Source organism: Corvus kubaryi, unplaced genomic scaffold (assembly GCF_017639235.1).
Source record: "Corvus kubaryi isolate FWS band 111438036 unplaced genomic scaffold, C.kubaryi_AGA036_p1.0 37382, whole genome shotgun sequence".
NCBI lineage: Eukaryota > Metazoa > Chordata > Aves > Passeriformes > Corvidae > Corvus > Corvus kubaryi.
Window position 1 is genome coordinate 5744715 of NW_024581124.1, and position 13445 is coordinate 5758159.

At 39.9% G+C, this 13445-nt stretch overlaps 1 protein-coding gene across 1 annotated transcript in view; it reads left to right on the forward strand.

Moving 5' to 3' along the window:
- The window catches only part of IFT81 (intraflagellar transport 81), a 37144-nt gene that overhangs the window by 15636 nt on the left and 8063 nt on the right, over positions 1-13445 (forward strand). The window contains exons 9-13 of the mRNA XM_042034941.1: positions 1147-1242; positions 3029-3175; positions 10607-10756; positions 11716-11844; positions 12953-13042. Of these exons, the coding sequence (XP_041890875.1) occupies positions 1147-1242; positions 3029-3175; positions 10607-10756; positions 11716-11844; positions 12953-13042 (612 nt within the window). The remainder of the gene's footprint in view (positions 1-1146; positions 1243-3028; positions 3176-10606; positions 10757-11715; positions 11845-12952; positions 13043-13445) is intronic.

Below are 13445 nucleotides of genomic sequence, written 5' to 3' on the forward strand. Positions count from 1 at the left end.
TCTTTCTCCATGATGTAACCTTTGATTTGTTATATTTTGGAAGTATCTTCTTCTTGAAAGATAATAGAAACATGTCATACACTTGGCTGTTATCACAGCATGGCCTTAGGCAGCTTTTTTTTTTTTTTTTTAAGTCAGCCTTTTATTATCTCAGTGCCTTAAAAAGGAGCTGAACTGCACTAAGCATGTTTCCACCATGCATTTTACAATATAAAACCCAGGAATTTATTCACAGAAGGGAATTCTTAAGCCATTTTAAAATTCAAGCCTGTTCTACCACTAATAACATAGAATTCACAGGAGAGTTGGGGTTTTTTTCCAGGTGTTGGAGTATTTTTAGTCCTCTTGAGCAGTTTATTTGAGATTCTCAGTTTTTCAAGCACATGGATATTGCTCCCAGAACTGCCAGGGTGATGCCCAGCACTGTCCCTGTTATGGTCTGACTCCACAGGATTGCAGCACATGTTTGCACTGCTGCCTTAGCAGTGGCAGAGAATTAAAGGAAGGTTGCTGTGACTGTGTTTGCCATGGCTGGTGAGAGTCCTGGTGCACTGGGAAAGCTGGAATCTGCAGTCTGGTGTGTGGCTGAGAGCTCCAGGTGCAGCAGCTCTGAAGCTTTGACTGGAATGAAGCTCAGGAGTTTGGGAGTAAAGACAATCAAGTGCATCTTGTGGCAGGAGGAGGAAGGCACTACAGACCTGGAATATGATGGTCTGTGACTCTACAAAGTGTTGATGAAATCTTTATCACTTAATCTTTATTTGCTTCCCTTTGAACTTATGTTTAAAGGGTTCAATGAAAGGGAATTTTAGTTCATGTCAATAAAATCACATTTATCACTCAGTATATGGCAATATCAGTCTTTTTTCTACCAACTCACTGCATTTTCTCTCCACATGCACCAGTTTACTTCATTTTCAGGGCCAAAATCATGGTTCTGCCTTATCATAAAGGCACAGAACTGGAAATCCAAAAACAGCCTCTTCCTGGCCAATACTTAATGACTCATGGAGCTTTTTGGGTCTGTTTCTCTGCTTTAAAAAAAGGAACTGGCTGGATTGTAAATCTGGGTTGCAAAGCATTTAATTCTTGGAGAAGACAAAGACACCAAGCTCTGTTTCCTTAGTTTTCCACTCTGTCTTGCAGATAAATGAAGTCAATGCACAAATGAATCAGCTTATTGAGAAAAGGATGATGAAGTATGAGCCAACTGATAGTAAATTCTCCATGTATCGCCAGCAGGTAAGAAGGAACGAAATGTGTTTTAAGCAGAAGCAGGAGAGAAAATCAGTCACTGATTGGTTTATGTGCTGATTTTTTTCCTTTGGTTTATCGAGCAGAACCCAGTAGAAATACAGAATAATGGAGGACAAAAGGAAAATAAAGAGCTGTTGAACATATGTATGTTTAAGGCTGAGTCAAATGTTGCTTTCAGTCGTGTCAGTGAATGTTTTGACTGCTGTCCTTGCATCACAGCAGTTCTGGAAGGAGCATTTTGCAGGAGCTATTTCGGTAAAGTTCCAGCTGTGGATGGATTCTTACAAGGCAGCATGAGGGCTGCCTGCTGCAGTTCTGTCCCTTCCTTGTGTCTGACCACATGCCATTTTTCTCCATTGCATCTCATAAGAAGGAGTTCTTTGATCTCTCATCCTGAGGCTGTAAAATAATCTTGCTACAAAATAGGCTGGCTGGTCCAGGCTTAGTAAATTCCCAAGTTATAAAAAGGATTTATGAACTCAGAGATTTTCAGAGCTTATGCAGGAACCTGAGTGCTTCCTTTTCCAGGCAACCTGCACCACTGCTAATTTTATGGACGATTTTCAGCGTGATGCTTATGGTGACAGGCTTGAAAAATAAAAAGACTTAAGGAAAATGTATCAGTGGGAGGGAAAAAATGGGGATAAGATGTGTACTGGAGTTCAGTCGCAACCGCGACGTGAAACACTGTTTTATTTTGGAAGAGATGCTCTTCCTGAAAGAAAATCCTGCTCTGGAATGTGCTGGGACCAAGGAGGGTCCACTCCAGGAGCTGAGGTTGCTGCTGGGAGCTCAGAGCCCGTGGTGCTCTTTGCTTTCTTCTGCCAGGGCCTGGGTTCTGTTTCACAAAATAATCAGCTCTGTTGTCCCCTGGTTTGTCACCACAGACACCTCATGCAGCAAAGAGCTGAGCTCCCACCCCAGCACAATTCTGTTGGAGATTTTTTAGGAAGAAAGCTGGTCCTCTCAGCTGAGTGTGAGAAAGCTGGTGTGTTTTGGCTTCATTTTTTTCTAAGTTTTCCCTTTCACTTGAAGAAACCAGCCATGCCTTAAATTCCTGCACCTGCATCTAAATGAATGTGTTGTGTTATTTTAGAATATTTTTCAACAGGATACTTTGGCAAGAGAAAAATGCTTTTTTTAAAAATCCTTGAACTAATGTATACTTTTGCTCCCAAATCTGTTCTGGTCAAAACTCAGGTACTACTAAATATTCAATCTTGTATAAAGCATTATTTTTTAAGTGCTTTATCTTCTAAATCAGAAAAAAGAATAATCTGTAATCTACACTATTTTTGTACTTTATTGCTTTATTCATCATCTTCTAGCTATTTGCCAAGATTTAGTGGCTCAGTTCTGCTTCAGTGCAACATATTTCTGTAGGTTGGAGTAGGTTGGAGTTATAAAAATCTGTATTATGACATTTGTGAAATCTTGGATAACTTTCCAGTTAAGCCATGTTGGTGTACCTTACATATGCACCAAGAGGGACTAAGCAGAAGAAATGGAGCAGCTAAAATGCCTGCCTTTTTCCTCAATGAAAATGAAAAGATGAGGTGAAGAAATGTAAATCTAAAATGTAAAATAGATCAGCTTGAATCTGGGAAAAAGTCTGTGCTGGAAACCTTATCCAAATTGGAGAAAGTTGGGATGCTGCAGCCAACTTCAGTGAGGTCGTGGTTTAACCTGCTGTATGTAATTTATGCATTTTTTCTAAAAATCATTTTTCTCCTGATTGAACAAGGCAATTTTTACATTAATGATCTTGCAGGCTTCTATAATTTCCCGGAAGAAGGAAGCCAAGGCAGAAGAGCTTCAGGCTGCCAAGGAAGAGATGTCCAGCCTGGAGAGGCAGATGGAGCAGAAGAGCAGTCAGGCCCATGAGCTGGAAGGCTCCGAAGTCCTGACTGAGGAGGAGGTAGGGATTTGTAGCTGTTTTCAAATTATTGATTTCTGTTATTCACATTGTGTCTAATCCATTGCGAGGTATACAAGGACTCAGTGTTGGGCTGTCTTAACATTCCAGCCAAAATAATGGCAATATCATCACAGTGGTGTGATGGTGAATAACTAACTATAAAGGTCAATATGATTATAAATAATATAGAAACTCTGTATGATTATAAAGCATAATACCAGTGATTATCAGAGATGTAATTAGTCCTCTGGTATTTATTACCCACAAAAGTTCTTACTTAAAACCCAGATTTCCCAGACCCTCCTGAAGTTTACCTGCGACACCGACTTTGACTGGCACAGACAGTCTGGCCCAGGCAAAGTGAGATTTGCAGCTGCACTGCTCAAAGCAGCTTTTTCTGCTTCAAAAGTTTGCCAAGAATAAGGGAGCTGCAGTTTGGTACTGGTTTGTCAGCAAAATAAATTAGCTTTTCTTCAGACATTAATTTTTCCCAGTTGGGAAGAATCCTGCTAAGGGAACTTACAGGCAGCATCACTAAACTAAAGAGAATTTTATCTGCGTCCTTCTCTGACTTAATATCATTCTCTCACGTATTGTCTTTGTTTGCACTGCCATCATTTAGCCAGAGGCACACACTCTTTGCTTGCTTGTTCTTTGTTTTTGTGCTTTTTTTACATACTACTAAATACAGGGAACGCCCTTTTTAGAAGGAACTCCCTTCCTAATCCCATAGGATGTGCCTGCTCCACAAAATCAGTTACTTTTAAAGGAATCTGAAAGTGTGGATGAAAATACAGGTGGGAGTAATGGCATGGAGACGTGGAAAATGAAGATGTTGGTTTCTCTTCCCATGACACACTGTACCCTTTCCTTAGGTAGCAATAATAAGGACCCCCCTGCATTAGATTTCTCTCCACTCCAAGGTTTTCAGCTCCACTGGGCACGTTGCTGGAGTCTTCGACAAGTTTTTAAGCAAAACTAAAAGCAGAAATATGATAATTTGTGTTTTGTGACATGTGATGGAAAGAAGTGTTTAATTAATCAACAAGAATGTATTACCAAGACAGCAGCATATGTTCTACATTATCTGCACAGGCACTGTAAGGTAAGAAATAATTGTGCCTATTCTTCAGGGAGACAAGAAACTGATCCATAGAAATTTGAGGAGAACAGGGTAGGAAGGAAACCTCATAACCTTGTAAAAGGCTTAGTAATGAAAAGCTCAAGTTAATTGTCTGACACGAGGAAGTGGCTCAATACAGAAAAAGGACAAGACCTGTTTTGGACATGACCTGCATTCCTTTTGGTCAAATATGTTCTGCTTTTGATTTTTAAAATATTTTCAAGTCTTCGTTTTGCAGAGTGAAGGATAAATGACTGAGCAATTTGGAGAAAACCATTGGCTTAAAATCAGAATTGTTTGTCTTTTCATAAGAAGCATTTCCTGGTTTGTAAAATACTTTCTGCAAGGAAATGTGTATTGGCAAGGAAGCCAATATATAAATCCATGTCCTGTTCGTGTTTATTACTTCCTTCAGTGAGGTGCAGTGGTACTCACAGGCACCAGTGTAAAGGGTGTTTCCTGTCTCTAAAAGCTAGGAAAGGATTTGAATTCTTGATGGTTTTTGATCATTTCTGTTTCAAAGGTCATGGTTTCCTCATCTGGAAGGTGGAGACAGTAATATTTAATTCTTTGTAAATGTCTACTGCCAAAATTGCTGCACAGGGCCTTGGTGCTGTAGATTCTGCATCTCCTCAAAGTCCATGGCAAATGCACAGAGCCAGTCCTGCCTCAGACTGGGGTGTGAGGAGCCAGGACTGAGAGAAGAGACAGGATTGGCACGGAAGAGGTGATGAAGCAAAAGTGGTGTGAACAGGTTCTCCCTCCCCAGTGAAAGTCTCGGTTCCTCACTCCCAGCCAACCTTCTGCTGTAGGTTTGTTTTTGATATGTTCTGCTTTAGGATTTGTATTTTCTGTTTCAGTGCTCTGCTGCTCCAGCTTTGAGCCAATAGCAAAGGAAATGTTGATTAATGTGGTGGTGAGTCAGTGCTGCAGTTCAGGGGTTCCTGGGGACAGGAGGAGTTGTACATTCAACCTTCACACTCTGACAGCCCAGAGCTTCCTTACACTTTCCTCTTCCAGTCACACGTTTTAGTTCCTCCATTTTTAAGAAGGGAGAAAGAGGGGTTTTTAACAAATAGCTTTGCTGTCTTAAATGTAAATGGATTTTTTAATCCTATCAACATGCTACAGTTGAATCAAAGCACTGTTTTTCTCCTATACCCAGCATTTCTAATCTTTGCCTTATCTCACTTTACTCTGTCCTCTTACATCCCTTGGCACTCTCAAGACTAGGCAGTAGAAGAATCAGCACCTTCCTAACTTGTGCTCCCAAACCAGCATTTGGATCTCCAGTTGAGGTAGTCTTAGCCCTTCATTCACCAAAAGGTCAAGCCTGGCCTAGGTTTTTAGGTGCCAGTGTTTTGCTTTCTTCCATAATCATGAAAAGCATTCCACTGGGTTTGAGAGGTTGTACACCTGGGTAGAACTCAGGAGAAACAGCAGGGAATAACCAATTCATTTACATCAAACACAGCAAAGTAGGAATAAATTGTCTGCTTCAGGGATTATGAAATCTTTTTAAGTACTTCAAACAGAGTGCAGTGAGCAGGGGGCACAGTTGGCAGCTCCTCGCTGCAGCTGTCACATCCTGAAAATTAGGGAATCACATGTTGGCACTTGGAATGCTGGATGGTTCAATTACAAGTGATCCTAGGTAAAGCTGGGATATTTTTAGCCCTTTACACAACCCATTGTACTTTCCAGAGTCCAGCACAGGGCCCCAAGAACATCGAGTTTCCCAACGATTCGGAGTTGTCTCAGCTGTGCTGAGCTGCAGGAGTGGGAATTAGTCTGGTTTTGAGAACCTGGCATAGAAGTCCTCCCACTTTGTTCACAGGTGTGTGAGGTTTGCATATGCATTTACTTAAGGAGTTTAATCTTTTTTCCATACAAATGCTCATCCATGCCTACCTGCCCCTGGGAAAACAAGACGAACATTTCCATTTGCAAACAGAGAAAGCAGCCTCAGACCAAAAATCTTGTCACTTTTCCTCAAAAACTGCTGATCCACCTGAATCTGCCAGATTTTTGCTGTGGGAAGCTTTCTGTCACCTGAACCAAACATGCAGAGATTCAGGAAAATCTCCCAGAGCTGAGCACTCCTTCAGCACCCCCTGCCACCAGGATAAATCCTGGTTCTCACTGATCTGTACATCTTCCCTGAGCACTGAAAATGGGTTTTCATTATAAATAATTGGATTGATTCAAAGTATTACTAATGGCTGCTTTAATATTTCTTGCAAGCAGAAGCAAGCATTCCTAGAAAATGCTAAGAAGGAGTTTTCCTGGCTGAGCTGTGCCATGAGCAGACTGTAGGATACTTTCATTTTATTAGACCGAGGTTCTACTGCTCTTATCTTTTAGAAGCCCATCCTTCGATGTCTGAGTTATTAACTCTGTCCAACATTGGCTGTACTAGCTTAAATTTAGAGCCTCTTAGGAAAAAAGTATGGAAAATCTGTCATTTTCAGGAACTTTTCCTAACCGAATTTTAGTACTTTGGACAGTCTGTATCCATTAATTAGTCTAGTTAGAAATTAAAACATCTGTTCCTCAGTTCTTAATGAAAACAGATATAGTCAGCTAAGATTTCCTGCAATTATTGTGTTTATGCAAATAATTTTCTTAACTAAACTGTTTATTTGGAACCTTGTTTAGTTATGTTTCATAAAGAAACACTTTATTTTTACAATTAATACTTTATTTTCTGTAGTACTTTCGTATGAAGAACATTTTGATTACAATAACACAATCAAATTGCTGCATTAATCCAGAAAATACTATTTTAAAAGATTTGACTCTGAAGTGAGTGATTTATCTGTGATTTGTTCTTTTGAGTAAACAGGCTTATCCATTTTCTCCTTTAATGATAATCTTGGAATAAGAACCTTGTGAAAACTTCTCCTGGGGCAAGTGTGAGGTTAAAGGAGATGAGGTGAGGAGCTTGTAGTGAAAGGCCAAGGCTGACATAGAGGAGCTGGGCTCTGGTCCCAGTTCTGACCACAGAGGGCACGTGGTCACCAGGCTGATGTCCTTTCCTGGAGAGGGATAACCTGTCAGGCTCTGGATGCCCTTGGAGAAGCCATTTCAACACCCCAGATTTGATTTTTATTTAGAACTGTTATAATAATTACTTCACTAAGTGTGGAGAGACTGAATCTGGTGATACCAACCTCTTCCAGATTCTAATAAATGGAGAAGCATAAAGTAGGTGCATTGCTGGATTCTTCCAATAAAAATGGAGCATAATCCAGGAAATCTGCCCAGGGATGGTGGGTGCTGTGGGACGTGATGTGAGAGATCAAAGCCCTGTTTTCATTCACCATGTTCCATAATCTGCATTCCATGCTTGTTATGTTACAGTCCCCCATAAAAATAGCCAAGTGAAAAGGCAGAATCTTTGCTTGCTTTCCCTTGGATGGTTTTTGTGTCTCCAGGGGCTCTAACTCAGCTGACATGGGCTCCAGGCTGGTTTGCTTCAGCTGCTCCCTCAGTGCCAGCACTTGGTTCTTGTCCAGTCATTTAATCTTTGAAGCTGAAATAACTGCTTGTGTTAAATTGCTTGAGAAAGAAAAGCTACTGGTGGACGTGGCCTTGACTGGAACATCACTGCACGGGCAGATCCATGGGAATTCCACAGGATGAGCCTGCTGAGTTTGGACACAGGGAGCAGTTGCCTTGGTCTATGGGAAAATGCTGCTGCTCAGAAGTGGATTCCTTTGGTTACTCAGCTTGAAAGTGATGTGGCCAAACAATGTTATTTCTCTGTGAACTATTCAAATTATTTAAAAGACCTTTCACCACAGTAAAATGCAGTGTTTTGTGGCATTGATTTCTCATGTACACATGAGGTGTATAAAGCCTCAGAAGCAATGCTCACACAGATGAAAAACATTGGTATTTTATATTTTCTTTTAATTTTTGGAAACCTATGAAATGATTCTCAGCTTTTAGGCTGAAGAAACCTAATTTTGCTGTAAGATCCCTAGAAGCTCCTGATTTAAGTAGAGTCAAATCTAAGAGTGTGGCCCTGGATCTAAAGGAGCCTTCAGGCAGTGAGATTTTGAGAGGCTAATCTGTGCTGCCCTTGGAGTAGATCAGGTCTTTTGAACATTTTGCCAAATTATTGATTTATTTTCTACACAGATGATAATTTTCCTACTGTTGTTTATAACTGTTTTATGTTGTTTGCTGCAATAAAAGCTGTGTGAAAGGTTAAGTTTGCTTTAAAAAGCCAGAGATTGTGCTGACTGACATCCACCTCCTAAAATGAACAGATTTCAGTTGTCACTGTGAGCAAGCTGTAGTTCATTTTGGATGAAATTTGTATTATATAGTCCTAAGTTAATCAACTAATAATAGAACAGTGGTGGAATTGGTTCGTTAATCAACAAGATCCTTTGACTTCCATTGTAAAATACATTATGCTTTGAATATTGAATATGCAAATACTCTACCTCCCACTCGAGCTATTTTCAAGACCTTAAAAGTGAAGAGAATAATAGTTTGCTTTTCATCCTGGGATACACTGACAGAAGATTGTTCAGATTTGATAGCTCTGTGTGGTCACGTATTAATTTAATCCTTTACCTCATTCTTTCTTATATTCCAGCGGTCAAATGAAATGTCCCAGGGATCAAGACAGATGACTGTGCTTGCCTTAGATTTTCCTCAGTTGACAGAGATTGTATTTATACTTCTGTAATCACTTGGAAATCACAGAAAGCTTGGTATTGTCTAAGGAAAGAAAGAAAGAAAAAAAAAAAAGTCTTTTGTATTAACTAAGAGGATGTGATTGAATTTGCTATGAAAAGGAATGAATTTGGTACTGCTGTATGAAATGTGCCAGTAATGTACCATAGAGTGTGACAGGGCTCAGGTGACCTTGTCTATCCTTGTCCTGGGTAGTAGCAGGATGTAGGATGTTATCCCAAAGCCACACAGAGGCCAATCTGCATAGAGCACATTGAGTAATTTGTGGGTTTGTTCTTTCACCAAAAACGTTTATAGCTTTTGGCTTTAAAAATAGTTCTGGAGCGTAGCAAGAGAGAGGCAGCTTTGGCCTAGATATTGCACAGGATGGCAGATGAACAGGGTTGATTTCATTGTGGGCATTTTGCCCAGGACACTTTTTATAGAACATACAGTTACTCTGGGGGTTCTTAGCCTATGGTCACACTGGGGGTTTGGATTTATTCTGTAGAAGGGAGAGGGATAATTTCACAAAAAGAAAAATTAATGTAAATTCCAAAATTTAAGTTCATTTATGTTTGAATTTCAAACTTGTATCAGTGGGAGTGGGATTCATTTTCCTTCTGGGGCTGCCTGGTCTGTGCTCCCTGCACACACTGAACTCCTCCTCATCCAGGAGCCTTCTGAAGCCTGTTCTTACATCATTTACTCTCACAAAATTTATTTGCTTTCCATCTCTGGATCAGAATACGTTTTTGAGCTGTGATTGGCATTTACCTCATAGCTCTCATGTAAAATCCAGGCATAAGAGCTAAGATTGCACGACAGATGGAAAACATTAAGGCACAGAAAAATCTTACCTGTTTGTTTCAATCCCTGGTACTTGTATTACAAATTGAACACACACAGGTTCAGGTGTAAATTAGCTAAGGTTGCTGGACTGTAAGGGTTTTTATTATTTTGCTCAGTCTTTAATACAAATATAAATTCTCCATTGCTTTAGATTTTGAGTGAAATAAATACTGTATTTTTCTCTTTCTATGCAAGGACTCTGCTTTTATTTTCCTGGGTTTGAAAACTTAGCCAGCGATATCATCTAGGTCTGCAGGAGTCAAGGAACGAGTACAACACATTTTAACTACTGAGAATATTTTAAAAAGAAATAAAATGTTTTCCCATGTCCTCTTCCCTTCCAATTTTGCTGCTGCCTGTTACCATGTTTTGGTCTGCAAAGCTGGGGCTGTGCAGTGCAGAGCTGGGGCTCTGTTACAAGTGCAAATTACTGCTGCATTAAGTTTTTATTATCCATGACTCCCATAATGTTTTGCAAGGAGTATTTACTTTTCCAGCTGTCAAATGGTGGTGAGCAGAAGGGAGTGATCTCAGGCCTGCAAATGAGTGAGCTGGGACAGAAAGCAGTGGAGCTGCTTTTCTTGATCTCGCTCAGTGAACAAATGCAGAGCTGAAAATAAATAGACCCTGGGAATCCTGAATTCCAGCCCTCTGTTCTAAACACTGCATCTTCAATGTGCAGGACAAAGAGGATAATTACATTTTATGCAGTAAGAGGCTTGCTTGGCTGTAAGCGAAGTGAGTTCCTGCTCTCTCTCCCCCAGTTCAAGCAGTACGTGAACAAGCTCCGGAGCAAGAACACGTTTTACAAGAAGAAGCGACTGGAAATAGCAGAAATTACAGCGGAGTACGGGATCCTCCAGAGGACTGAGGAGCTCCTGAGGCAGCGCCACGAGGCCATTCAGCAGCAGTTGGTAACACGAGCTCGTGCTGCTCCCCCAGCCCTCCCTGCCCCGGGAACAGCCTTAGGATCCCAGGGATGCTGCTTGGGTTATTCTGATGTGTTTCCCCCTCAGCTCCTGCTGCCCCTGCTGAAGGAGCCATTAGGGTATAAAAGGTACTTTTGCCTGTTGACTGGGAGGCTGCTGTACTTCGTGTCCATCAGGACTGCTCTGCAGCTTCTTTTTAGACTGAAGGGCCCGACCCCGCTTTTTAAAGTTGATGGTAAATCTGCACAAATGCTGCTTAGGGCAAGGCTGGATGCTTAAATTACTTTTGGGTATCCACAGATGTAGTGAGGGCTTAGAGAATGACCAACAGCAAATAGGATCCAAGTTACTGCTGTAAAATGTATAGGAATGATATTTAAAGAAAGAGCAGGCAGGAAGGAAACATTCTAACCCCAGAATATTTAGAAGAAAATGCATTTAAATTTAAAACTGGATGAATCTTTCCTAAGCCAGAACAGCAGCAGAAGGGATTCTGCTCTGGATAACTGTAAGCATCCCAAGTGCAGGAACACTCTGTGGTATTTTGTTCCAATCCCTGTATTCTTGTTACCAAAATACTTTACAAAATAATTAGCTGCATCTTCTGATCAAGCAGACAGATTTTACACATTGAACTTATAGAGAGCCTGACCTCCAGCTCACTTTACCCTGTGGAAATTCTCTGTTCACTTCATTGAGCATTGGATGACCAAATATTGTATTTACAGAGAGTTTTTATTGTCCTGCTGTTCAGGCATGAGATAAAATCTACTTTTCTGGCAGCTGGATTAATTATAATAAATTAATTAATAATAATCAATTGATTAATAAAATAAATTGATTACAGTACTTACCCTTTTCACTTCTTTACAATATTCCAAGAAGGAATTTGCTGTTTCTTGGTTAATGGACTCACATCCAGCATTTATTGTTTGTGTCTGCAGCAAGCAATTGAGGAGAAGAAAGGAATCTCTGGATACAGCTACACCCAGGAGGAGCTGGAACGAGTCTCTGCAGTGAAGAGTGAAATGGATGAAGTGAAAGGCCAGACATTAGATAACATGTCTGAAATGGTGATTTTGATCTTAAACTATTGTATTTCCTCAGTTTGAGTATCTGGGTCCTCAGTATATAAAACCCAGTTTAATGTTTTTGTTTGGGTTTATAATTTTCCTTTAATCTGTGTTTATACATATATATATATATATAAATATTTCTAACAAATACATCTGCAAAGATAATCTTGACAAAGTTTACTAGAATGTGCATTTCTTGTCTTTAAAATCCTACAAATAAATGCTTCTTTTCTCCCCTTCAGAAACTTTAGGGATATCAAATCTTCTTGTCTTTGAATTTTTACTTTTTTTGTGATTTCAGAAGTGGTTTCATATTTGTTCTTATTTGACACATTATTTGAAAGAGACAAATGGTTTGAATCTGTAATAGAGGGTTTTTCTAAAATGTTTGTAAATCACTGGAGTTAAGCATTTGTTGAAAAGATACTTAATATGCTTAAAGAGCTAAATAGCTTGTCTTTTTCTCTATAGCCTGATTTTCAATTGTCCTTAGAACTGTCATGTTTTAATTTACCTGCCCACATAGCCATAGAAGCAAGAACGAGCTTGAATTTCTAATTAGAAAATATTATAAGAGAGCAAAAAGCAAAATAGCATCTTTTTAACTCATTAGGAAAATAAAATGGTGTAACTAAAATAGAATTACTCTCAAACAGAAAGGTGGATGCAATTTGAATTTTCAGTCTAAGTATGTCAAAGTCACTCAGTTTTAGCATTTTCAAGCTTTATTTAACCTAGGCAGGTTTATTTGTTTTCTTAAGGATTTCTTCCTTTCTCTGAGCCCCCTCTGTGCATCCCCTTCATCTCCCCTACTCCTTCAGCTCTTTGGTGTCTGGCACATGGGCAGTGTCCTGGACTTTTCTGGGATGTTCTCAGTTGGAACAATGGGAGCAGAATTTGCCTCATTTGTGGGAGCGACCCCACTGCCAGATGGGCTCTTTCCCTTTTTTAATTAGGCCTGAACTTCAGTTACATAATTAAGGTTTCATCACACATTTTTTCTCTCTGTATTTTGGTTTACTTCCCTTTCTTTTCACATTCCTAATTACATAAATGTACAATTAGGGTCACAGAGTTAATGAATATTATTTTGTCCCTTTCTCAGGTGAAGAAACTGAATGCCATGGTGGCAGAGAAGAAGGCAAGCCTTGCTCCCGTCATCAAAGAGCTGAGGCAGCTGCGTCAGAACTGCCAGGTTTGTAGAAACACTCCTCTCTTTCTCTGCAAATCGAGTCAAACCCCCAGATAAATCCAGTTTACAGATCTCTGAAGTGGTCTACAAGGACATGATCAACTCTGAGGGAAAGCTGGAAACAGCAGAACCTGTCAACAGCGTTTGCAGCAGGCAACATGCTAAACGTTGGAATTTGTAAAAGCTGACAGTGCAGGCACAAAATGTAATCCTTTATAGCAATTTTAAAAATTACTACATCAGGGGAAAATGTGAAAAGTCATAGTTCAAACCCAAAGCAAAGTTAGTTTCAGATTAGTTGCAAAGCTATTTCTGTATTTCAGCACTGATGATCCCAACCAACACTGTCCTTTCTGAGTGGATTGCAGATAAGTTCCCATCCAAATGTTGGATACATTGCTCCAAT